At 33.7% G+C, this 12,702-nt stretch overlaps 1 protein-coding gene across 2 annotated transcripts in view; it reads left to right on the top strand.

Moving 5' to 3' along the window:
• LOC127176341 (putative methyltransferase NSUN7) overlaps positions 1-12,702 on the top strand; it is a 32,486-nt gene that overhangs the window by 16,534 nt on the left and 3,250 nt on the right. For both annotated transcript variants that reach the window (XM_051127968.1, XM_051127967.1), the window contains exons 6-11: positions 1,450-1,633; positions 1,707-1,965; positions 4,540-4,683; positions 4,772-4,873; positions 8,407-8,527; positions 11,687-11,822. In XM_051127968.1, the coding sequence (XP_050983925.1) occupies positions 1,450-1,633; positions 1,707-1,965; positions 4,540-4,683; positions 4,772-4,873; positions 8,407-8,527; positions 11,687-11,822 (946 nt within the window). The remainder of the gene's footprint in view (positions 1-1,449; positions 1,634-1,706; positions 1,966-4,539; positions 4,684-4,771; positions 4,874-8,406; positions 8,528-11,686; positions 11,823-12,702) is intronic.

The following is a 12,702-nucleotide window of genomic DNA, read 5'->3' as shown; positions in this document are numbered from 1 at the left end:
AGGGTATTTGGTAAAGGTCATGTTCCATGAAGATATTTTGTACATTTCCTGTCATAAATATATCAAAACTTGATGTTTGATTTGTAATATGCATTGCTAAGAACTTCATTTGAACAACTTTAAAGGTGATTTTCTCAATATTTTGATTTTTTTGCACCCTCAGATTCCAGATTTTCAAATAGTTGTATCTCGGCCAAATATTGTACTATACTAACAAACCACACAGCAGTGGAAAGCTTATTTATTCAGATGTATAAATTATGATGCATAAATCTTAATTTAAAACAATTTACCCTTATGACTGGTTTTGTGACATTTTCACTCTAATTTTAGTTAAAGCTTTTGATGGGTTTTTTTGTCATTTTTCTTCTTCTTCTTCTTCTTCTTCTTCTTCTTTTTTTTTGTCTATTTTTAGACTTAAAATTTAGGTTTTAATTTTTATCAATTTTTCTTATTTATTACGTTTTTTATGTTTTTTATAGTTCAGTTCATATTTATTTTATTTTAAGTAACATTTGTAATGGTTTTAGTTTTAGTTTCAGTTAATTCTAATAACACTGATTGGTTATTGGTTATTAAAAAACGTTGATTGTTTATTTAAATAAAAAATTGCTTATATAAAAAAATCTAGAAATTTACTATCTAGAAATTCCTAAATCAAGATGCATTAATTTTACTTAAGTCTTATTTTTTTTAATTGTCAAAATTAAGTGATTTTACACTTAAAACAAGAAAAAATATCTGAATCATAAGAAAAATCATCTAAGAAAAATAATCTTGTTTTCCTTAATAATTAAGTTTTATTTTTCTGTCCTCAATCACACTTTTTATTTCTTGTCTAAAGCATAAACTCACTTCATTTTTATAAATTTTTATTGTATTTATAATCTTTTAAATTATATTATATTATATTATATTATATAATCACATAACATATTATATTTTATTATATATACATATATATATATAGATAGATAAATAGATATACATATTAAAAATGTTTAGATATTTGTACTGGAAAACAAGACAGAAATACTGAGGAGGAACATGATTTTTTGCAGTGTGATTTGTGGGACACTCAGTACCACACACTGCTGTTTTCATATCTGTTCCTTGTATTGCCGTATGATTTTTCATCTGAAAGTATTTATTGTTTATGAGGTAGAAAGAGGAGAATGTGTTTGTGTGTGTGATTTATGGTTCAGATGTGGCATTATTCTGCTTCTCCCCTGTTTAACCTCCGTTCTGGGGTGACCGGTCTTATTTCACATTGTGTGTGTGTGAGACTGTAAATTTCACTTGTTGTAGACAGATCCAATCACCAGCACTGGAGGTCACACACTCACACACACACACACACACACACATACACATACTGATTTCTCCTCTCTATCGCGTTGCTCTTGGCTTACATTTGACACTTAATTTCATCTGTGTGTTTGTGTGTAGTTTTGAGCAGGTCAGTGAAGTGTTACACATATCAGGCTTTTCCTGCGTTAAATCTGTCGGGGGGCTGGAAGGACGGACCTTCTGTAAGGACCCGCACTGCCACGACTTGCTAGTGTTTCCCAGCAGCGTGAAGAGCGAACTGACTAACACTGGATTACTGAGCAACGGAAGACTCGTCATACAGGTACACATGTCATCTGTGTGTGTGTGGGAAGGCTGCTGTTGTGTATGACAGTGTGTGTTGTGTGTGTTTGTAGGATAAGTCATGCTGTGTGGGCCCCTGGGCCCTGGGGCCCCTGCTGGCCGATGGCGGAGACGTCCTGATGACCGGCTGTTTCTCTGCGCAGACGGTCGCACACGTGGCCGCAGTGGCTGCGTCTGCGCACACACAGGCCGAAACACACATGTCTCAGTCAAACGCTCGTGGTCAGAGCACAGTGATTGTGTGTTTGGGAGACGGAGCACGATCACAGACAGATGAACTGCAGAACACACTCACCAAACTGGGCTGCAAGAGTAAGAGCTGATATTATAAATACACACACGCCACTGAAATAATTGAAATCATTTGGTGAAATGATATGGACATGTGTTGTGCCTGGAAGTACTTTTTCTGTATTCTTTTAGTAAATATATATAAATAACATATAGTGTAATAATATATATAATATATGTGACCCTCGACCACAAAACCAGTCATAAGTAGCTTGGGTATATTTGTAGCAATAGCCAAAAAAAGCATTGTATAGGTCAAAATTATTGATTTTCCTTTTATGCCAAAATCATTAGGATATTAAGTAAAGATCATGTTCCATGAAGATATTTTGTAAATTTCCCACTGAAAATATATCAAAATTTAATTTTTTGATTAGTAATATGCATTGCTAAGAACTTCATTTAGTGATTTTCTCAATATTTTGATTTTTAAATAGTTTTTGTAGTAAATAGTATTTTGACCAAAGTTTATTCTATCCTAAAAAACCATACATCAGTGGAAAGCTTATTTATTCAGCTTTTCAAATGTACCCTTATGACTGGTTTTGTGGTCCAGGGTCACATATAAAAGATTAAACTAAACTTACACTAAAGGTTAAGGCTTATTTAATGTACAAAAAGTTAGTTCAGACATCACATTATACTGTACAATACGAAAGATGGATAAATACTCATTTTAAAGTCTGCTATAGATCAGAATTAGGGCTGTCCTTGAATAAAGACTTTTCTGGTCGACTAGTATTCATTCATTATTAGCATTAGTTATGCAGTTATGCAGACGCATGTTTATTAATAAACCATATAAATCATAATAATTGCCTACATAGCCTGATAAGCATTCAAGCGCATGCAAAGAAAGCTTGCCACAGTGCACCAGCAGAAGTAATGATTATATATGTGTCAGAGAAAAACAGCAAGGATACTGCATTAATGTTTTAATAATTTATTGATAAACTAGCACTTTTCTTTGTTTTCGGCAACACGGTTTCTTCATCTCCACAGTAGTGATGCACCTGTGTGCATGTTTCATATACGGATTACATGATCTGAGAACATTTGTTTTCTATTTGAATTGGTTCATTTAAAAGTAGACATTTCACTCTTTATAGATATATTTTTCATGTCTGTAAAGCAAGTATACAAGGAGTTTTGAAGTTTTGCATTCAGGTTCACAGAGACTGAGACAGCAGAAAGTGCATCCTGTTTCATTATTTTACAAAAGCGCAACGTTTCGTTGTTATTCTGAGCGCACACAAATAAACGTATTCTTTACAAATTCGAAATATGTATTACTTTTATTTGTATGACCAAAAATGACGGAGTATTTTAAGAGTTCAGCCTCCACACTCCACACAAACACTTAAATAGCCACATTTGTATAGGCTGACATTGAGTGGCCATGTAAAGTTGCTACTACATACATCTTGAAAAGCAATATTTGAGGTCAAGGAATGATAGGTGAGCGTTTGGTTGTCCTGCCCGTTTTACTACATTACCACAGCCATTAAGCATCTATCCACCACGGACTGTGTGACTTCGCCACCTCCTTGTAATTTTTTTTTTTTCTGCGACTAATCGACTAATACAATTTTGACCAAGCCTCTTCTCGTCGACATTTAGGGGGCAGCCCTACTAAGAATATACTGTTTGAATGAGAAATTACATGCTCATAATAATAGAAGAGAAAGCACTGGGATGCTGGTCACAAAATAGATCTCAGCAAGTTAAAACAAATGGATCTGAATGATTATTGGGATTCTGCACAAGACTCGGCTAACTAATATGATGCAGATATATTTTTTAATATATGATATGACTCTTATGATAAATTGTTTGTGATGTTCCTCATTTGTAAGTTGCTGTGGATAAGAACATCTGCTAAATGAATAAATATGAATATCATCTAAATGCGGTGCTGTTTTGCTGTAATCTAAGCAGCAGGTGCAGGGGTTTGATTCCCAGGGAATGCATGAACTGATAAAAGTCTATATCATGAATGCAGTTTAAGTTGCTTTACATAAACGTTTCTGCTGAATGCATGAATGTAAATGCACAAATGAGATCCTCCAGGACCACGATAGAGAGACACTGCTGAAGTTTTGACTCATCTGCATCTGCATCTTTGCGTGTGTGACCTTGGTATATTTCTGTAGTAAAAATGCTAATACGCGTCTCCAGGGGTCCGAATGAGGAGAAAAAAACAGCCTTTGGGGACATTCACTAAGACAATATGGCTCATGAAGGAACTAAATTGTGTCTTTCTAACAAAACCATTTTTATTGTGATTATTGAGATATTTTGAGTTTATCACATCAGTATATTTTCATTACTTGAAATAAAACAAATGTCAACTGAAAGTTTAAAAATGTATATATCCATTTTATTTGAGCTATTTCTCATTTTAAGTTTAACCTGATGTACTAAAATAACCATAACAACAAGAACAACAAAAACTATTCTATTATAATGAGAAAAAACATTAAATACATGCTCATAATAATAGGGGTGGGTTGCTGGTTTGTCCTTGGTTAGAAAACAGAGGTCAGAGAGATTTATTTTGTTACTTAGAAGACAAAATAAATGTGTGTTTTTCAGATGTTAAGCTGCTTCCAGACTCTCTTGAGTCTCTGGACGTCTCTGAAGCGCGTCTGCAGAAGGTCGGTGTGGTGTTTCTGATGCCGGCATGTTCCCTGTCTGCTGTCAGCAACCCTGTAGATTACATAATGCAGGAGAACAGAGGTACACACACACACACACACACACACACATTAAACTGATCACTGACTTTGAGCTTCAGTCACATGTGATTGTTCTGAACCGGTTTTAGACCTGCGGCTCATGCTGGATCTGTCTCAGGGTTCGGTGTCTCCAGAGAAACTCCAGACGCTCGTGTGCCAGCAGAGGAAAGACCTGCAACGCGCCGTCCAGTGTGAGTGTGTGTGTTTCACTTCACTTAACCTAATAAGTGTAGACACAATTAAATGATCATCTAAAATTATAAATCTGGATGAGCTGCAAAATATTACACTAAATAACTTATACTACCTAAATAATATCTCTGAAAAGAAATTAGTATTCGACTAACAAATACTAATTCAGTCATGACACTTGCTTATGATAAAACCATTCATTATCTAAATCACTTAAATACTTAATCTCCAGTCGTGCCAGAGCATAAGACTTTTAGACTGCAACACTTTTAGAATGCTTTTATTTATAAATTTCTTCATCAAATCACCAACATTGAAATTTGTTAAAGGGGTCATCGGATGCAAAGTTCACTTTTACATGTTGTTTGAACATTAATGTATGTTGGCAGTGTGTGTACACATCTACACTATAATGACAAAAATCCACCCAGTGGTTTTTAATTAATCTGTAAAAATAATTTCTCCTTTTTCAAATGAAGCCATTCTCAGCTTCTTGTCTGTGTGATGTCACACTGACAGAGGCCACTCCCACCATAGTTTGATTGACATTGGCGTCTTACCTTAGATCCGCCCTGAATGAGCTGTCTGATCACCATTGTTTCGATGCTGGAGCAGGGACGTAGACAAGAATGGCTCCTAAGCAGTTGAGGTGTTCTGTTGTTGGATGTAATAATGAACATAGTGGTCGTCGTTTATCTGTTAATTCAAACAAAACCAAGCAAAATTTAAATCTCTTTTGTAGAACAAAACTGAACGATATTTAAATCTCTTAATCAGAAAAAAAAAAACATTTCAGTCTTTCTAGAATAAAACTGACCAACATTTAAATCTTAATTCAAACAAAACCAAGTTAGATGTTTTTCCATATAATGGACTGATATGGTGCCGCAAGTTTGAATTTCCAAAATGTAGTTTAAATGGGGCTTCAAACGATCACAAATGAGGTTGTAAACAATCCCAGCTGAGGAAGAAGGGTCTTATCTAGTGAAACGATCTGTTATTTTCATAAAAATAATACAATTTATATACTTTTTAATGTCAAGCACTCGTCTTGTCTTACTCTGCCTGGACTGTTTTTGTTCTGGTTCATGACAGTTTGTCAAAAACCTCCCATTTTCTCCCTCAACTTCAAAATTGTCCTATATCACTGTTTTACCTTTTTTGTTAAGGGTGTTTGATCTTCTTTGCATGTTCACTTCACAAACACTGTGTCTGTACGTCTGCAGTGATGTAGGATGATTTTGAAATGATTTTTGAAGTTGAGGGAGAAAATACGATTGGAGTTTTTCGACATACACTAACTGTCTTGAGCAGTGGTGGGCAGTAACGAAGTAGTTGTACTTCGTTACTGTACTTAAGTACATTTTTCAAGTATCTGTACTTTACTGGAGTAGTTTTATTTTGAGTAACTTTCACTTTTACTTCACTACATTCCAAAGCGTAAGATCGTACTTTTTACTTCACTACATTTAAAAAAAACATATTTTTACTCCTTATAATATATCACGTGCTCTGAGACGCACAAGCGGTGTCTGATTCATGAACAAACTGATTATTTTCAATGAACCTGTTAAATTGATTCGCCAATCGCACCAGACGATTCATTCACGAATTGGAATGATCCGATTGCAGCTGTTCTCGAGTCGACAACTCATTGATTCAAATGATCCGTTTAGAGCGAGTCTCCAGTCAACTGAATTCACAAGTAAGAACCGGGAGATCTTGTGCGCGCACGACTGATGCTGCGAAAAGTAAGTTACTAATGTCGAATTTTAGGATTAATTATTATAACTGAAAATCATATTTAGGTCAAAGCTGTCCGTTGTTTGTGAATTACATCTGCTGTAAAAAGTTGTCTGTTTAAGCGCACTGAAATGTTTGAATTCAGACACATCAAAAACGAAAAATTTAAATAACAGCTTAAATAAAATAACTCTTGCACGTTCATATTCCTCGCTGATGTAACGTTAGCAGTTATTAAAATGCTACGCATGTCTGTTTTTATATTGTTTAGCAACAGTATAAATTTTTATATTGTTTGGATCAGCTGGAGTAGACAGATATGAACGTTTATTCAACCATACTGAAAATGATTAAGTAAATATTGTTAGCTAATGCTAACTGTCTAGCTGCTTGCTGGTGCTAAGTTGAGATAATTTTTAGATATAAAGTCCACATATTTTTATTCAACCACCTAGATAGATTAACATCCGAGGGAAAAAGAAAGGATGTGATGTTCAGGTCATGGTAACTACAGTAATTATCAAAGTGGAAAGTGATGCTCTCTGGGAACATTTGGCCAGGGGTGTTTTTACACAGACAATATTTGAAAGGAAAATATCATTATGTAAATATAATTATATTTTCCTTAAAATGTCCTTAAAATGTTCTTGCTAACTTCAGGTCATATTCTCACATTATGCAAAACAAGCTTTAAAACACTTTTTTCTTACTGGTGAAATATGATGGTCAAATCTGTTTTCTCTCAGGTACATTTCAGTGTAAGCTTCACATTGAATATTACTACATCACTCTCGTCAACATAGTCCATATCAACAACAAAAATGTATTTTTTGGGGAAAATCCCAAATATTCTGAGCAGTAGGATTATAAAAAAATATGTGCTAATATAAAATTCAATTAAGTAGCCTATATAAAATTGCAAAATAAATCTATCAGTACTTTTTTACTTAAGTACATAAAAATCGGGTACTTTTGTACTTTCACTCGAGTGAAATTGAAAGAGGAGCACTTTTACTTTTACTGGAGTAATATTTTATTATACGTATCTGTACTTTTACTCAAGTACTCAACTTGTGTACTTCGTCCACCACTGGTCTTGAGTCAGAATACACAGAGTTCAAGGAGAGCAAGACAAGATGAGCATTTGACATTAAAAAGTATTTAAATAGTATTTTTTTAATGAAAATAATGGATCATTTCGCTAGATAAGACCCTTCTTCCTCGGCTGGGATCGTTTACAACCGCATTTGTGATCGTTTGAAGCCGCATTTAAACTGCATTTTGGAAGTTCAAACTCGGGGCACCATATCAGTCCATTATATGGAGAAAAATCCTGAAACGTTTTCCTCGGAAAACACAATTTCTTTACGACTGAAGAAAGAAAGACATGAACATCTTGAATGACAAGGGGGTGACATTATATGTAAATTTTTGTCTGGAACTGGACTTCTTTAAAAAGCTGATTCATTTAACTCTACTGAACTTAACTAGTTCAAACTAATGTGCTAGTGGAAATTTAGTGATCCTTAGTGATCCCTCTATTGACGTTTATAATTTCTGTGATGATTTGCGTCATATTGATTCTGTGTGGGTGTGTGTGAGATCGGTTCATCAGCGGTTATTGAGCGTGAAGAGGCTTCAGTCCCTCCCTGCAGATTCCTGTTAACACAGCGTTAATTAATGGCCGGTGTGAATCGATTGTAGTCCGTCAGTGAACAGACAGTCATGGTTCTCTGCAGTGTGTGTGTGATCGTTTTGCTTATGTGTGTGTGTGTGTGTGTGTGTGTAGTTCCTCAGGTTCGAGCAGTGCTTTACTCCACCTGTTCTGTTCACCCAGAGGAGAACGAGGAGGTGCTCAAGACGGTTCTCTCACAAACACAGGAGAATCACTCCACAGCATCGCCTTACAGGTGTGTGTGTGTGTGTGTGTGAACTTACATCTCAAAGTTGTTTTCTCATGATCACAATTTATTTTTTTCTGTGTACATAAAAATGGAAAAAGGAATGAAGTTAATGATAAATCAAACTGTCTTTGATTTAGCTGCATTCTGAGCAAAAACTGTATTTTTGTGTTCCAGTTTTAGAGTGGCCACATCTAAAAAGCTTGCCAGTTAGAATTAAATAAAAAGATGGTTAATAACGTTCATTTTATTATGAGAGTGCATTGTGCTAATAAGTATGGAAGACCGTTTCCACCACTGAATAAAAAGTAAAAAAAGGTAATTGCAATTTTTTATCTTGCATTTTTTTAATCGCACAATTATGACTTTTTTTCTTGCAAATAATTGTAATATATAAACTTGCAATTGTGAGTTATAAAGTCCAATTCTGAGAAGACAAAAAAAGACTGATATGTTCACAGAATTGCGAGTTTATATCTTACAATTCTGAAAAAAAAAGTAACCTTTTTTTAAAAAAAATATTATTCAGTGGCGGAAACGGGCTTCCATAAATAAGCTATGGAAAATCAATAATATAAAATAAATCACTGATGATTTTTTTAAAACAATTTTATATATGTTACAATAAAAAAAATAAATTAATGTATTTATATTAATTATAAAGAATTCATTAATATTTTGTATATAAATATACATTGAAAATATTTTATAAGTGCCGTGATTTTTAATTGTCATGTTTGACAGCCTCTGCCTAAAACAGACTTGTGATTTGAGGATTAATTACTGCTTTCTTTAGTCAGAAACAGAAATAACTTAAAATAAATAAACAAACAGATGTAAACACAATATAAGTGGTGTAAGGCAAAGCATTTTTTGAGGCAGCTGACAAATTGAATTATATTTTCTGCAAAAACAATATAGCATCAAACCATTTTTAATAATTTAAATACAAGTTAGATTAAATACTGATGCTTTAATGTGGTGTTTCTTGAACAGGCAATTTGAAAGTCAAATGACGTGTTTCAGCACATTTCAAACATGACCCAAATTTTGTGTGTGTTTAAGTGGCTGATAGAGTGAGCTAGTCGTGATTAACCAATCAGCTGTGTGCAGTGATAATTAGCCCCGCCCCTCTCTCCCTGTGCTCCAATCAGCTGACGGTGAGCAGCTGTTGTTGAGTATAAAGTTCAGTGTTCTGTAAGGAACAGAGAGAGTGTTTGAAATAATTGTTCCTCACATGCAATCTCAGTTTTATTATAAATCAGCTCTTATTTAATGTCTCTGCAGTAATATAATTTCTCCTCTTCTGTCTATTTTATGTAAGTTAGTTAAATGGCTACTAGTAAGTTGGAGATCTTGAAAAATCCCTCATGAGAATCCTGCTAAAGTGTTGAAAGACAGATTTGTTTCTACGTTTTTGAAGCGTTTAGATCATCAGTAGCTGCAAACAGTGGAAAAGCTTTGATTTTGGACACTGTCAGTGATTCTAGTGGTTATGTTTATGAATGAACATTGAGATGTGATTTTTGAAACACAGTTGTCACAGTTAGCACTTAATGCTTATGAGACATGAAGGCAAAAAGAATCACGTTAAAACAACATCTTATGTTCTGCATTTAAAAAGAAGTATTATCTTTCTTAATTTCTCCATTTTCACATTGCATTGCTTAAATCTTCATATACCTTTATTTAGGTGAAACCTAAAGGAAGAGCTTTACATTTTCTTATGTCGTTGGCAACAGTTTTCAGGAACTTCTCATTAATCGTGTAAATTTAATTATTTAGCAGACAATTTTTATCCAAAGTAACTTGCAAATGAAGTAAACATCTAAAACATTTGAATAATTTAAAAAAACTAAGCCTGAGTGCTTAATGTTTTCAATGCATTATAAGCAAACTGCAGTACAAACATTCAGTAAAATGAGCCAAAACTAGGCGATTTTGTGACTTGCATCATGTTTTGATTTAATTGTGCAGCCCTGTTGTGGAATACAGTGGAGAAGGATAGAAAACAGTCAAGCTGCACGCATAGTTTCTCTCCCTCAAGTTTTCAGTGTCAAATGAACGAGTAATTATGAACAGGATGAACATTTCTCTGGTCTCTTTCACATTCACACTTATTCTAAGTGCTGCATTGTGTGATCAGATGGAAATGCAGCAGTTCACAAAGATTCTGGTGTCACTTTATTAAAAGAAATATCGGCCATTTTTATAAAACAAATGCAGAATCCAGTAAGGCCAGGGAAAAAAATGAATCTACCTACCAATAAGCAGTGAAACAAATTATTAATATATATATATATATATATATATATATATTTTTTTTTTTTTTTAGAGGCAAAATTTGTCCCCTTTAATTGATTTTCCCAGGGGCTTGCTTGTTTTGTTTGTTTGTTTGTTTGTTTGTTTTGGACCTTTTTAAATGTATGCATCCCCTTCCATGTAAATTTTATTCAATAAATGTAATTAGAAAAATAAGACTGTATAGGGCTAAAATCTGTATCCGCAAAATCAAGTTTTACCCTGCAGAAGCTGCATCTGAAGTGACATTTAGATGTACACACAAAGTTTAATACAGCTCAGAGATCATTCTAGTTTTTAATATAACCATATATTTAATATCAAACTATGAAATGATAGAAAAAATCACTTATACTCCAAAAAAAAAAAAAATACAAGTCACTAGGCACATTTCCATTACAGATTTGTGCAAAATTTTGGCAATTGTTTTATACGTCGATTTTTAAAAAAGTATTGCAAACTGACTACGTTTCCATTAACCAATGTTATGTGACCGGCCATAACCTAACTCTGTGTGTGTGTGTGTGTGTGTGTGTGTGTGTGTGTGTGTGTGTGTGTACATGTTTTTGCTACATTGTGGGGACCAAATGTCCCCACAAGGATAGTAAAACCTGAAATTTTTGACATTGTGGGGACCGGCTTGTGGTCCCCATGGGTACAAAAGTTTATAAATCATACAGAATGAGATTTTTTGAGAAAGTAAAAATGCAGAAAGTTTTCTGTAAGGGTTAGGTTTAGGGGTAGGGTTAGGGTAAGGGGATAGAAAATACAGTGTGGACAGTATACAAACCATTGCGCCTATGGAGAGTCCCCACAAGGATAATAAACCAGACTATATGTGTGTGTGTTTGTGTTTGTGTGTGTCAGGTTGACTTCTCCAAGTCTCCTGCAGGACTCCATCACTGAAGATGATGAGGAATCAGAGGAGATGAAGGCCAAATTCTTCAGACTGGAAGCATCAGATCATAATAATGGCTGCTTTTTAGCGCTGCTCACACGACAGGTACTGAACATCAGCTTTATTGTTCCCAAAAACATTTACTGACCCTCATGATGGCCCAAAATCATGTAGTATATAGATCATCCATCAGAAACCCAGAACAAAATCCTATTAGTTCAGCATTTAAAAAGTGAGAAGTGAAAAGATCTGGTTGTATACTATGCATTATTGTGAATAAAGCATCTCATCCAGGGATTTCCTGCATACTGTGCACAGAATACACACTACATACTACAGAACTAGTGTTAGTTTGCTACACTGAGTGTTTCTGTCTAAATCAGCAGCTCAGTAATGAGAGAAAACACTGATTGTGTGATCGAGCTGTTTGTGTTTACCGCACAGTCAATATTGATAGCCAATGAAAGAAACGCGTATATTCTGAACACTCACTTTATATCTTTATATAAAAGCATCTGACAAATACATAAAATATATAAAATGGCAAACCACTCACACTGCAAGGAAAAAACCCCCTAAAAAACTACCTAAAATATATTTAAAATACATTTGTTAATATTGGAAAGTGTTGTGTGGGTTTTGTCTTTTTTTTTTTTTTTTTTTTTTTTTTTTTGGTATTATTTGTTATTTATATAATTTATACTTTTTTTTTTTTTTTTTTTTTTTTTTTTTTTTTTAAATATTTTTTAAACAAATTTGTGTTTATATATTTTGAACAATATTTAGATTTAGATTTTTAAAACTACACTAATTTAAAAAAAAAAAATAATAAAAGAACTAAAATACTTTATTTTGGTTTATCTTTCCAAAATAGTTTGAGCTAATTTTTTTTTATTAATTTTTTTTTTTTTTTTCTAAAGAATTTATACATTTTGAACAATATTTACGTTTTTAAAACCACACTATAGCCAAAATAGCAAAATAA

The sequence above is a fragment of the Labeo rohita genome, chromosome 14 (genome assembly GCF_022985175.1).
Source record: "Labeo rohita strain BAU-BD-2019 chromosome 14, IGBB_LRoh.1.0, whole genome shotgun sequence".
NCBI classification, from domain to species: domain Eukaryota; kingdom Metazoa; phylum Chordata; class Actinopteri; order Cypriniformes; family Cyprinidae; genus Labeo; species Labeo rohita.
Note: the sequence above shows the minus strand (reverse complement) of the source record. Positions and strands in the feature narration are given on the sequence as shown.